At 36.8% G+C, this 13,356-nt stretch overlaps 1 protein-coding gene across 7 annotated transcripts in view; it reads left to right on the forward strand.

Annotated features, from left to right (window-relative positions):
• Positions 1 to 12,756, forward strand: part of MED23 (mediator complex subunit 23) — a 41,424-nt gene extending 28,668 nt beyond the window's left edge. For 4 of the 7 annotated variants that reach the window (XM_065888522.1, XM_065888523.1, XM_065888526.1 and 1 more), the window contains 12 exons: positions 917 to 1,041; positions 2,121 to 2,326; positions 2,415 to 2,595; positions 3,546 to 3,716; positions 4,156 to 4,372; positions 6,259 to 6,495; positions 7,471 to 7,636; positions 8,196 to 8,268; positions 9,069 to 9,283; positions 9,943 to 10,063; positions 10,814 to 10,945; positions 12,589 to 12,756. In XM_065888522.1, coding sequence (XP_065744594.1) covers positions 917 to 1,041; positions 2,121 to 2,326; positions 2,415 to 2,595; positions 3,546 to 3,716; positions 4,156 to 4,372; positions 6,259 to 6,495; positions 7,471 to 7,636; positions 8,196 to 8,268; positions 9,069 to 9,283; positions 9,943 to 10,063; positions 10,814 to 10,945; positions 12,589 to 12,756 — 2,012 coding nt within the window. The remainder of the gene's footprint in view (positions 1 to 916; positions 1,042 to 2,120; positions 2,327 to 2,414; positions 2,596 to 3,545; positions 3,717 to 4,155; positions 4,373 to 6,258; positions 6,496 to 7,470; positions 7,637 to 8,195; positions 8,269 to 9,068; positions 9,284 to 9,942; positions 10,064 to 10,813; positions 10,946 to 12,588) is intronic. The other 3 variants (XM_065888524.1, XM_065888527.1, XM_065888529.1) reach the window with 3 other exon arrangements.
• Positions 12,757 to 13,356: the final 600 nt, after the last annotated feature.

Here is a 13,356-nt window from a genome sequence, read left to right on the forward strand (position 1 = left end):
TATTACAAATAGATGTACTTAAGGGCTGAGATACAATCTTTTTTACTACTTTATCAAGGATATTCTTGTTATAAAGCAGAAACTAACACACCATTGTAAAGCAATTATACCCAATAAAGATGTTTAAAAAAAAATAAAAAAATAAAAAAAAGAATCCCCAAAAAAAAAAAAAAAGGATATTCTTAAGTGAAATGGCACTTTTTTTTTTTCCCTCCTAAGAGTGTTTTGTGGTGAAGATTACAGTGGCTGTTAGTATTGTTTGGTGCCACTGTTTGATTTGTTCTGAGGGCCAGCAGTGTTACCCACCATTGCTTTTGTGCCATCAGTGCACATTTCAACACAGTAAAATGGCCAATGATATCTTAGTAGTAGTATTATTTCAATAGCATTGACCTCATCGAATCCTTGAAAGGATATTGGGGACCCACAGAGTCTACAGACCACACTTTGAGAATGGCTATTTCAAAGAAACAGTTATTGAATTTAGCAACCTCAAATACCTTTGTGTAAACTTTCTTATTTTACATAAATAAACCTCTTTGGTTTAGAGAGTTATAGTCTATAGCTGTTTCAACCACCAGAAAAGATATGTGGTACTTTATTAATTCTATTTCCTTGGCTCAGTAAAGTGCTAATACCTCATTGTCAGAGTGAACTAAATGAGCAGTCGTGATGGGCCTCTACCAATCTTTTATCATTGGTGCTCCGTAATTTAAAAAAAAAAAAGATACCAAATGTCTTTTGTCTTCTTTTCACTAGTTATGTTCACATTTACCGATGTGATTACTAGTTAAGTAGTGAATGCACTGCAGTGAAATTCTCTGAGTGTACATACTTGTGACTTTTCTGTGAAATCATTTATGAATTGTGGCCATGATCTTTTATATCTGGGTTACATCTGTTTGCTTGTGTTTAGATTTTTTTACAGGCTCTGATTCAATTCAGGGAACTTGGTGTAAAGACATCCTTCAGACCATCATGAGTTTTACTCCTCATAATTGGGCTTCACACACTCTTAGTTGTTTTCCAGGCCCACTGCAGGTAATTTCATCTTGAATTATATATTGAATATACAGTATATGAAATCATTCTTCCCATTTACTGTGTTATTCTAGAGAGTTTTGATGATACCCAGAGAAAATTAGCTTTTATTTCTTTTTTTTGTAAATCCTTGCTATTACTTCCAAAATCTCTTGAGTTTTTCCTTGTCTTATTATAGGACTGGATATGTTTCTAAAAATTTAATTGTTATGGCTTCATCTTACTAGTGAACAGTTTTAGAATCTTGTGAGATTTAACACATTAACTGAAAAATTCTTTCTCATAGAACAGCAATGGGGAGAAATGCAGTGTAATGGAGCTTCACGGAATACACATCATGTACATTTGACTGATTTTTTAAAATCACAAAGAGAAAAACGGACTGATTTTTTAAAATCACAAAGAGAAAAACTATAAACTTGGCTTTTGTAATATGGAGAAAGGAAAACCTCATCTGTCTTCCACTTTGCAGAGAAAATTTTAGGCATAATGAACATCTGTTTTCTGTAACTTCTAATAGGGCTGGAACAGTGGGTCTTTTCAAACTTATCAGAATCACCTGGAGGGCTTGTTTAGCTAAAGATTGCTGGACCCCAGCTGCGGAGCTTCTGATTCAGTAGGTCTGGGATAAGGCCTGAGAATTTGCGTTTCTTACAGGTCCCAGGTAACACTGATACGGATGGTCTGGGGACCATACTCTGAGAATCACTCGGCTAGTGTAATGATTTTCCTTATAAATATACTAAAATATGTAACCAAAGAGTACTTACATTTCTTTTTCTTTTCCATTTTTTTTTCCCAAAGATGAGCAGAAGTATCAACAGATGATTGAAGAAAGTTTGAAATTCAGGCTTGCTTGGAATTTCTGTTTAGAAAATCTAGGAAAGAAATCTTAACAGATAATCCAGTCAAGCCTCTGTATTTTCCCAGTATAGAAATTCAGGCCTTGATTACTGAGCTGCTTGAGGTCACCTGGAATTTATTAGTGTTAGAGTCAAGGCTGGAGCTGGTTTCTTGACTCTGTAGCCATAGCCCTTTTTACTACAACCATTGAAATAAACTTCTGTTCTTCCTTGTAGGCATTCTTTAAACAAAATAATGTACCTCAGGAAAGCCGTTTTAATCTGAAAAAAAACGTGGAGGAGGAGTATAGGAAGTGGAAGTCAATGACGAATGAAAATGACATCATTACCCACTTTTCTGCACAGCGCTCTCCTCCTCTCTTCCTTTGTCTTCTCTGGAAAATGCTCCTGGAAACAGATCATATTAATCAGATTGGCTATAGGTAAGCCAGAAACCTAGATCTGCATTCCATTTGGCAATCCATTATACCCTACAGCAATGCAATTTATTTTTTACTCTCTGCTTTCCAGAGTGTTAGAGAGAATTGGAGCTAGGGCCTTGGTAGTCCATGTGAGAACATTTGCAGATTTCCTGGTATATGAGTTCTCTACATCAGCTGGGGGTCAGCAACTCAACAAATGCATTGAAATTCTTAATGACATGGTATGGAAGTACAACATTGTTACATTGGACAGATTAATTCTCTGCCTGGTAAGAATACATTTACTTAAGAACAGATTTCTAAGCAGTCCCATTCTCTTTTGGATCGATGTGTATGGCTAATGGATCTTGTGCTGATCTGTTCTGTGTTGTTTCTAAGGATTTAATAAATTTATACTATAGAACAAGTATTGCTATCAATTCCCTAAGGAACTAGAGATTCCCCAATTTCTTCATTCATTCAGTAAGCATGTACTGAATATCTACTGTGTTGTATGCACAGAAGGTATAGAAGTAAATAAGACGGATGTGGTCCTGGCCTTGTAATGCCCTGAGTTGATTCTCAAAGGCTCCTACTAGAGGCAGGAAGTAGTAAAAAGTCACTGAATCTTTTTTCAGTACTTATAACCATTTCTGTACACTTTGGTAGCCATAGTCATAACTGAGTGTTTCTTATAGCCACCCAGTATTCCCCAAGCAGTTTTTTCTCCTGATTTTGATGTCTATTTCAGGCCAAATTTTAAGAAAAATCACTGAACCAGGCTGGACAGTGCTACATTTTTTTTAATACTATAGTGGTGATATTTAGGGAGCTTAAGTGGTTAACATTTACCTCTTAGCTGTAGAGCATAGGTATAAAGATGGTTATAGTCTAGTAAGGGAAATAAGGTAAGTCTATAAATCAGTAAAATAAAAGGATAAGTTAGAGGTGTAGGGAAAATATTGCCAGGCAACAATGAGAGATTACATCTACCTAGGTGGTGGATCTTAAAAGGTAGGTTAAATTTCAAAAAATAAAGATGGACATTCTAGGTGAGAGCCAAAAATAGGCAAGAAAGGGTCAGATGTTGGAGGAATGCCGAACAGTTGTTTTGGGGTAGACTAGACATATAATGAAATTCTAATAATCGTGAGTTTTACTGTTTTCAAATTTAGACTCTAGAGCCATGCTTTTGCACAGGTTGGGCATTTTCATTTAATTTTTCTGTTCTTCTCCAAAGGCCATGCGTAGTCATGAAGGGAATGAAGCCCAGGTTTGTTATTTCATAATTCAGTTGCTGTTGCTCAAACCAAATGATTTTAGAAATCGAGTAAGTGACTTTGTGAAGGAAAATTCCCCAGAGCACTGGCTGCAGAATGACTGGCACACCAAGCACATGAATTATCACAAGGTACTAATTAAAATTAGTGCTTCAGTTCATCTCTTTTAAGGCCAAACTTTAGGTATTTGGCTAATTGACTTGTCTGTTTTCTCTGCAGCTCTGCTCTTTTCTCTCTGGTCTGTATAGAAGTGAATTAGCTCCCTAAACTTTCTCAAGGTTCTAGAGTATCTCTAATGTTAAGAATAAATTGAAACTACAGTTTTAGGAGACATGGGTACTTACAATACAAAATGAAAAGAGTTATTACCAATCCTTTCATATGTAAATCTCTTTTGGTATATCTTTGGGATAATAGAGATTTTGGGTGAGTAAAGGACTCTAGATTTCATTGCATTGCAGGAACAAACACAGTTTCATACTCTTCGAAAAATGACAGGTTTATTTAGCTCCTTTTTTAAGAAAATTACAAAAGATCCCATAAACATTTACCATTTCCTCACTTCCACAGAAATACCCGGAGAAGCTCTATTTTGAGGGCCTGGCAGAGCAGGTCGATCCTCCGGTGCCGATCCAGTCTCCGTATCTACCCATCTATTTTGGAAATGTGTGTCTCCGTTTCCTTCCAGTATTTGATATAGTAATCCACAGATTTTTAGAGTTGCTCCCAGTATCCAAGTCATTGGAGACTCTACTAGATCACCTGGGAGGCTTATATAAATTTCATGGTGAGCTTTTTCAAATTTTAATTCCATCTAATAGCTCTGTAGACAAAACTAAGCTGGGCATGACCATTTGGGTAATAGTAGTTCTAAAGGTTTTATTTTAATAATTTTTAATAAAAATGTTTTTGAGGGGCAGTGCTATGTGATGATGCCATGAAGTATAAAATAGAAAACATAAAAATATCAATAGTTAAATCATAGCCCAAAAAAAAGTAATATACTAGAGATCCCTTATTTTATATATTGTGTGATTAATTACCAAATCAGTATAGGAGGGAAGTATGAGTTCAGAACAGACTAATGTTACTATGAGCTAAACAGATCTTGGCAGGCTTCTTGGATGGATAGTGTTTGAACTATGATGTATGTGATTTGTATAAAGAGAAAGGAGAAGAGAGCATGATAAGCAGAAAGAATCCTTTGGAAAAATCATGGAGGTGTTAAAAAAACAAGGCATTTTGAAAACAATGGGCTAAATTGTACCTGGTGGTAGATCACCATAAATGCCAGGCTGAGAAGTTGGGATTTTATAACCTGCAGATATTCAAGAGTTAACTAGAAGTTACTGAGTAAAGTCATGGTATGGAAAGCATTCTTTTAGGAAGGTGAGTCCAGTTCTAGCCACAGCATGTCTTGGAAGGAGGAAGCCATTTCAAAGACTTACGTCAAGACGTTCGGGTGTATGATTAGCACCTAAACAAGTATGGTGGCATTGAAAATGAGAAAGAAGGGTCAGATAGCCAAGGAAGTAGGAATTGGGCTTGATTGACCAGTTATGGGGAAAATATCAAAAGAAAGAAATCGGGGACAACTCTAAAGTTTTGAGCCTGGTAACTGGAGCTTGGTGAGGTCAGTGACAGAGCACAGAAGTCCTGGAGCAGCCACTGTGGGGACAGGGCGTATTTATCTGGGGGCAGTTTTGCTTAGTCCTTGATCTGAGATGTCTCCCTTCAAAGCAGAAGTCTGAATTGCGTTTTAGCACTGCAGAGTAGGTATGAAGTTCAAGGGAGCATTCCTTTAAAAATGCTTTTCTTGGGGCTTCCCTGGTGGTGCAGTGGTTGAGAGTCTGCCTGCCGATGCAGGGGACACGGGTTCGTGCCCCGGTCTGGGAAGATCCCACATGCCGCGGAGTGGCTGGGCCCGTGAGCCACGGCCGCTGAGCCTGTGCGTCCGGAGCCTGTGCTCCACAACGGGAGAGGCCACAAGAGTGAGAGGCCCGCCTACCACCAAAAAAAAAAAAAAAAAAAAAAAATGCTTTTCTTCTGTACTGGGTAATGTATGCACATGATGCAGTGAAAAGTAGTTAGTCCCATCCCTGTCCTCCAGCTAGGCAGTTTCTTTCCCTGTTGGCAATCACTATTACCGGTTTCTTGTGTATCCTACCTTAAATACTCTGGCGTTGGTAGTTTATTTTTTTTCACACATATTATGTAATATACACATTGTTCTGCACCTTATTTTTTTTAACCTTTATAATGTATTAGGGTTGATTATTTTGTATCAGTACGTACAAAGCTGCTTCATAGATGCCATCATTGACCTAACCAGTCCCCTGTTTTTCACCATTTACACTGTTCTAATCTTTTGCTAGTATAAACAGGGCTGCAGCAACATTGCTTATACATTAGTCATTTTTGCAGGATAAATTTCCAGGACTGGAATTGCTGTGTCAGAATGTGATGAATATCCTTCAGTAGAAGCTGTGTATATTGTTAGAAGCCTTCTGCGTTGTCCTAGAATAAAAATATTCATTGTATGCAATTGCCCAACATGTGAAATAGTTTTATAACCTTCTGAGCTGTTTTTTGGTAATCTTGAAAATGAGGATTAGTTTTTCACAGTTGTCAGTAACCAGGTAACATTGTAATGATCTGTTTTCTATTTGGCAGATCGTCCAGTGACCTATTTGTATAACACTCTGCACTATTATGAAATGCACCTGAGAAATCGCGAAAGTCTCAAACGGAAACTTGTCCATGCAATCATTGGGTCACTCAAGGATAATCGACCACAGGGCTGGTGTCTAAGTGACACTTACCTGAAATGCGCTATGAATGCACGAGAAGACAATCCCTGGGTCCCAGATGACTCCTACTATTGCAAATTGATTGGCAGACTAGTAGATAATATCCTTTTTACTGTGATTTTTCCAGACTCTTCAGAAATAACTATATGTTGATTTGTGTGAACATATATTGTCTTTAAATATTCCAAGATTTTGATATATTCTAAGATTTCAATTTTTTAAGATCATTTTATTTGAAATGTTTTGAAGGTTTTGAAATCTTAAATTAGCAGCATTATGCCAGATAGGCAGAAATTTACTCCATTAAAATTTATATTTCAAAAAAGACCTTGAGAAGAGATCTGTTTTCAAGAAAAAAAATCCTATTCCTAAATAAATGTACTATGTGTTATAGAACATACATCTTGTTTGCCACTGGAGAACATAGAATTTTGTTGCTTTAAATAAATCCCTGAATGTTTTTTAAAACATTAATAGATAACAATAAAACCTTATTTTTTTTTTTTAGTGAAAGAGATTCCATATTGGTATTTTTATTTCTTCACGTTTATGTTGTTTTAAATTATTAGCACACTGTGCTTAATATGTCTATACCTCATGCCACTATTTACTAGATAGAGCAATTTTACATAAATGGGCATGATTTCTTTTCGTATGCAAGGAATTATTTCCTGAAGTAAAAGAATTACTCATGAGAAAGTAATGTTCTTGTTAACTTTCCTATAACTATTAAAAGAAAATAGGTTGATAAAGCCTACAGATACCTTGGTTGCATCTATAGCTATCATGTCACAATTACAAGAGCCCACTTATATGACACCAATTGTTTATACCTGTGGTTGACCACATGGTTGCTATCAGTACACTTCGGTCATGTTAAATTTATTTGTATTTGGTTTGTATTGTTTGCCTCTCAAGCTCTCCAATAAATCACTTCTTGAGACCTCATAATCAGATGAATTGGTAATCGAATGAGATGTTTACATGTGAAACATTTGAAAACTGTAAAGCATTATACACATGTGAGCCTTTAATCTCAAAATAATCAAATAGTTATTGCTTTAATCATCTGCACCAATGGCTGGCAAATCTCCTGGTCCATTCCCAAACTGTGACTGGAGATTCAATGAGTTTCCCAACCCCGCTGCCCACGCACTGCATGTTACTTGTGTGGAGCTCATGGCCTTGGCTGTTTCAGGCCAAGATGTTGGAAATGCTCTTCTAAATGTTGTCCTGAAAAGGTGTGTATCCTGTTTCCTGCAATAAGATTCATTGTTTATTTGTAGAGAATGATATTTTATTTGGAGCTGTTTGACAAACCTGTTGTCCCAAGGCCAATGCACGTTGAATAGTGACTGTCTTTTGGATCCAGATCTTGTCTTTGTAATATAGATGAAATGGAATGAGCCCTGAACAGGGTCAGAAGACCTGGGTTTGTTCCCACTTCTACTCTTTATTAGCTGTTTGACGTTTAATTTAGGAATAATGTTAACTTCTCACTAAAGATAGTCTTTCAAGATTCCCTTCTTAAAGACCAATGTAAAGTAGGGGATAATGATTGGAGAAGAAGTATACATAAGTGAAATAGTCTTTTAGCTTAGCAGCCATTGTTAAAGGAGACAAGCAAAAAAAGAAGAAAAACCTTATTTAGCTTTTGTTTATATTTTTACTCGCTAAACATCCATTGTAGTTTTATTGAAATAGGTCAGTTGTCACCCCCCAAATGATATATGTTCTCAAAATAAGATCCATTGTCACTTTTATAATTTCACTCTTTTATTCTTTTTCCCCCACTAATAGTCAGCCTTTAGTGCCAAGAGAGAACATTACAGCATGGATGAATGCAATTGGATTGATCATCACTGCCCTACCAGTGAGTTAATCATTGTGATTTGTATAAGCTCGTCATGCAGTTAATGAAATGTTTCATATTTTTTAAGCTTTCACGTTGTTATTGCTTCAGAAATCTACAGTGACTATTTTGTTTGCATTTTGCATCAAATCTAAATAAATCTACCTGACTTATGGGTCCCTGCATCTCTGGTCCCACCTTACCTATCCAGCCTTAGTTTTCCCATTAAAATCTGATCTACTTTCAACCCCCATAACGTGTTATGTATCTAGAGCCTTTGCTCCTGCAATAATGCTTGTTGAGACATGTTTCAGGTACTTCTGCCATGTAAGGGAATATATCAGAACCTTATTCCTTCCGTCACCTTCTCTAAAGCTTACTCATTCTCTGCTGGCTTAGGGCTTGCTTCTTCAGTGAAGTCTTCCATGAGTTCTCCGCCCATGTGAAGTCTCCCTTCTGTGACCGCCACACGTGTCTAGTCAGCACCACACAGTTGTCTAACATCTTTGAATGTCAGTAATATTGTCTAAACCTGAGCTTTCCACACTTGTTTTTTATGCACCTTTATGAATCACTTTTTCCTTACACTCCCTCCAAAATATATATATACACACACACATAGTTATGAACTATAAATGTGTACCAGTGTTATCTGTATAATAAACTAGGCAAAGTCAATTTACCATGTAGTAAATATCAGATACTAAATGAACTGGACATGAGAAAGTGCTATTATTTTAAGCTTTGGAGTAGAATACTGGATATGGGGTGGAATACTGGATAAATGCTATTTTTCACGAGGCTTTCTCCTGGTTTTAAAGGAGCCGTATTGGATCGTCCTTCATGATCGAATTGTGAGTGTTATCAGCAGTCCCAGCCTGACGTCTGAGACAGAGTGGGTCGGCTATCCTTTCCGCCTCTTTGATTTCACTGCTTGTCATCAGTCCTACTCTGAGATGAGCTGCAGCTACACGTTAGCTCTGGCACATGCGGTGTGGCACCATTCTAGCATCGGGCAACTTTCTCTCATTCCCAAGTAGGTATTACGATTTCTTAAAGACATTTGATTTATCATTTTGTTTTTGTTTTATAATCTCATTTATGCATGAGGTATATATCTCATTCAACAGAACAACTTAGAAGTAGAAGTCTTAAGTAGATTCTAGGTATCAGGAAGCCTCCTTTATTTCAGAATTGTTTGAATGAAATTAATTTGTATATACAAGTAACAATCTGGTATCTTGTTTTCCATTACCATTTTGGGAGGCTTAGTCAAATGCATTCTTTTTCCAGAATATATCCCAAAAGTTGGCTTTTGAACTACATAACTAATATTAGGCTATCTGCTGATTTTTTTTTTGACTGTATAATTGGTATTAATTAGATTCACATTTCTTGAGAATGGCCTTTATATTAGGTTGGTTATTCTCTTTTTATTTCAAATAATTCGCATTCTGTCATTCAGTAATTTTACTATTAGGAATGACTTCTAAATCTGAAGTAATTTATTTCAATAATCAAATGAAAATAAGAGCCAGTGAGAGATGTGAGATTAATTTAAAATGTTACCAAAATTAAAGGAAACGTTTTTAAGAAGATTACAAATTTTGCAAATACTCGGGTAGGCTGTATTAACAAAGTTCAAACAATTCAACTGATTTCAAGTAACAATAAATTTTTATTTTTAAATTTTAGGTTTCTTACTGAAGTACTTCTTCCTATAGTGAAGACTGAGTTCCAGTTGCTTTATGTGTACCATCTCGTGGGACCATTTTTACAAAGATTTCAGCAAGAGAGAACTCGATGTATGATAGAGGTAGAATAAAATCTGGGTTTTCTGTGATAAGATTAAGTTCTAAAAGATATATTAAGATTTCTTTCCCAGTGTTTTTCAAACTGCATATCATTACCATTAGTAGGAAAATCATTTTAGTGGGACCTAAGAGCAATTTTTGAGGCCTTAGTGTCCCCATAACTTAGTATGCCTATAACGAGTTTGATGTGTGATGTGTTGAACTGGAGATGCAGGGGAAAATATCTGTCATCAAGGTTGAAAAGAAAGTTAAGGACAGAGAAGTGCATTTGAGAACATTCTCTATAGTACAGAGGAATTCATTAAAATGATGGGGATGGTTGAAGTCAGTCACCTATAACAAGAGTATAGATAAAAGGAAATGAGCCAGGAGTAGGCCCTTAAAGTGTGAGCCACCAAATGGAACTAAGAAGGTCCAGTATAAAGGCTCCTCCCCGAGATTGCAGATACCCCAGAAATTGAGAGGTCGTTTCTAGAAAAGGGATTGTCTAGCTCTTAAGTTTAAGAGAATACTATTAGAGAGAGAAGTTGCCTGTAAGCTCTGTTAGGAGGCAGTTTGTAGCACTCTGGATTCCATTATAAATGCAGGCAGTGTCATATTACCCTGTGCACAGAGGTCTGTCTGATAGTGACAGTTCCTCAACAAACGTGTTATCCTCTGTGCTGGTCTTGTAATGGAGTCCAGCTGCATCAAGCCGAGTTACTGAACCATTTTCTTATCATTTAAGTAGTTCTATGCTGTTTGTTGAATAGATTGGTGTGGCATTTTATGACATGTTGCTGAACGTAGACCAGTGTAGCACCCACTTAAACTACATGGATCCCATCTGTGACTTCCTGTATCATATGAAGTACATGTTTACTGGTGACAGCGTAAAAGAGCAAGTAAGTTCACTTTAATTATTTTTTAATGACATTTAGTTTAGAAAACTTAAATATATGGCGGATAGACTTTTTTGTTTGGGTGAGTGGGGTTTTTGGTTAATTTTTTTCTTTTAAGGGGACAAGGTTAATAGACCTTTTTAGGCTACGTGGCCTATTACTCTGGACATAGTGTTAAAGTAAATACCTATTATAATTTCTCACACTTTTCCCCTTGATATTTGCAGCAAAACATCTGAAAAAGACCTGGGGGTTTATTAACAGTAAACTCATTAGGAAGAAACAGTACGGTATGGCTACTGAAAAGATCAGAGAGGCCTTGTGTTATAAGTGAAGCAGGGCCTAGTTTTCCCCACAGTGATTAGGGTACACTGTGAGGATGTGAGACAAATCGCAGCATGACGAGAAGACTAAAACCAGGAGGGTCAGGAGAATAACTAGTGAAGGGTATTTGAAGGACCTGGGGGTGCTTAACTTGAATTTTTAAAGTCCTGGGGAATTAATTGTATTCTTACTATTTGGGTGTTGCCATTTGGAATAGGTATTAAATTTGTTCTGTGTCACTTTAAAAGGTACACAAACTGGTGAAGTTAAAAGGGAGGCACGTTGTAACTCAGCATATAAAGAGCCATTCCCTGGGAGAGCTGTCTCAAAGTGGAAGGGTCCTCCTTAAATCATAACTGAGTTTCCTGTCGGTGGAAACCAGGATCTCAGCTGTTTTAGAAGGGTGGAGAGAGGGCAGATAGGTGGAATTAAGTGACCTCCCCTCCATACTTCAATGTTATTTCTCTCTAAAATGGGAAAGGAACATAAATTGATAGACGTAAACATATGACTCCTAGTCTGAGGGATTCATTCCTTGGAGCTGGCGACATGGGGTGGGGAGGGTGTTGCCTCCTTCATGCCTCAGCAGGTTTGTCAAGTGGGAACCAATTCAGAAATGTTCTTGTTAGCATATTCCCTATATTTGGGCCTAAGAAACTTTGACACAAGGGGAATACAAAAAGGAAGAATTATTAATGGGCTGATCTTTCCTAGTAAGATCCAAAAACATTTGAGTAAAGCTAAGAAAGCTATGGAACTGCTTGATGTATTTATTTCTTTAAAGTTTTTTAAGTCAGAGTAGATCTAATATTATTTAGTTTGAATTCCAAGTGTAAATCAAAACCAAAAAGTTAGCTTCATAGATAAATGTTATGAACGTAAGTTATTCAAAGAACTTCGACATATAATCGTGCTTTATGCTTCCCTTACGTAACACCTTACGTGAAGATGGTATCTTAAAAGGATGATCCCCTTGGTGGGTATGTAGAATTCCCAGTGTAAACTCTACTAGCTGCCGTCAGTGGGACGACTGGCTAGCTAGGTAAATGAGTATGTTTTTGTAAGTGTATGCATACATAGATAGACGCACATATATATACATATATGTGTGTGTGTGTGAGGGACAACACATGTTTTTTCTCATGTAAGAGAGAAGGAGTTTTATCTGCTTTTGTTAAAACACAAAACATGCAGAGAAACATCTCATCCACCTGTTCCACTCCCTAGTTTATTGTCTCAGGGTATGTGTAAATTGCTTCTTTAAAGGTTGGAAATTGAAGTTCTCTGGTTAAAATACTTTTTAATGTGTTTCCATTTTCTAGGTAGAGAAGATTATCTGTAATTTAAAACCAGCTTTAAAACTTCGTCTTCGATTCATCACTCACATTAGCAAGATGGAACCAGCTGCAGTGCCTCCACAAGCCATCAATAGTGGGTCTCCAGCACCTCAGTCTAATCAGGTGCCAGTGTCCCTACCAGTGACTCAGTGAAGTCAGGGTGTGCTGTGGTGAGAACGGACTTGAATCTGTTAAATCTGAACTTGATCCTGCTACATAGTGGTGGAGTAGAGGCAGTGATGTTCAGATTGTTTTATTCTGATTCAAATGGTGAATCTGTTGACTTCCAACTCCCATCTCCCTATGTTTTTGTCTCTAAGAGATAAAGTAAGCTACACGTTGTTCATATCCACAACAATGTACTAGAGCTACCTAGGAATGGGGACATAATCTGATTAAATGACTTTTACTCTCAGTCTTTCCTATCTTGGCCATTGTTTTTATTTTTTAGTATTAATGACTTATTCAGTCTTCAAATACACTGGTTTAAAGGCACCACACATGTAAAATAGTTACTACAAATCCTTTTATACATAAATCTCTTTCGGTGTATCTGGGATAAGAGATTTTTGTCAAGTAAAGGACTCTAGATTTCATTGCATTACTGGAGCAAATAGGTTCATATTCTTTTTAAAATGGCTTAAGTTTTTTATCATAGATTTCCAAGTAAATGGGCTAATATTTCTAGTGTAGATTGGCAAGTTTTTGCCTTTGCCATGGACTTGAACTTACTATATGAAATGAGTTGGAAGT

This window comes from Phocoena phocoena, chromosome 12 (assembly GCF_963924675.1).
Source record: "Phocoena phocoena chromosome 12, mPhoPho1.1, whole genome shotgun sequence".
Classification (NCBI taxonomy): domain Eukaryota; kingdom Metazoa; phylum Chordata; class Mammalia; order Artiodactyla; family Phocoenidae; genus Phocoena; species Phocoena phocoena.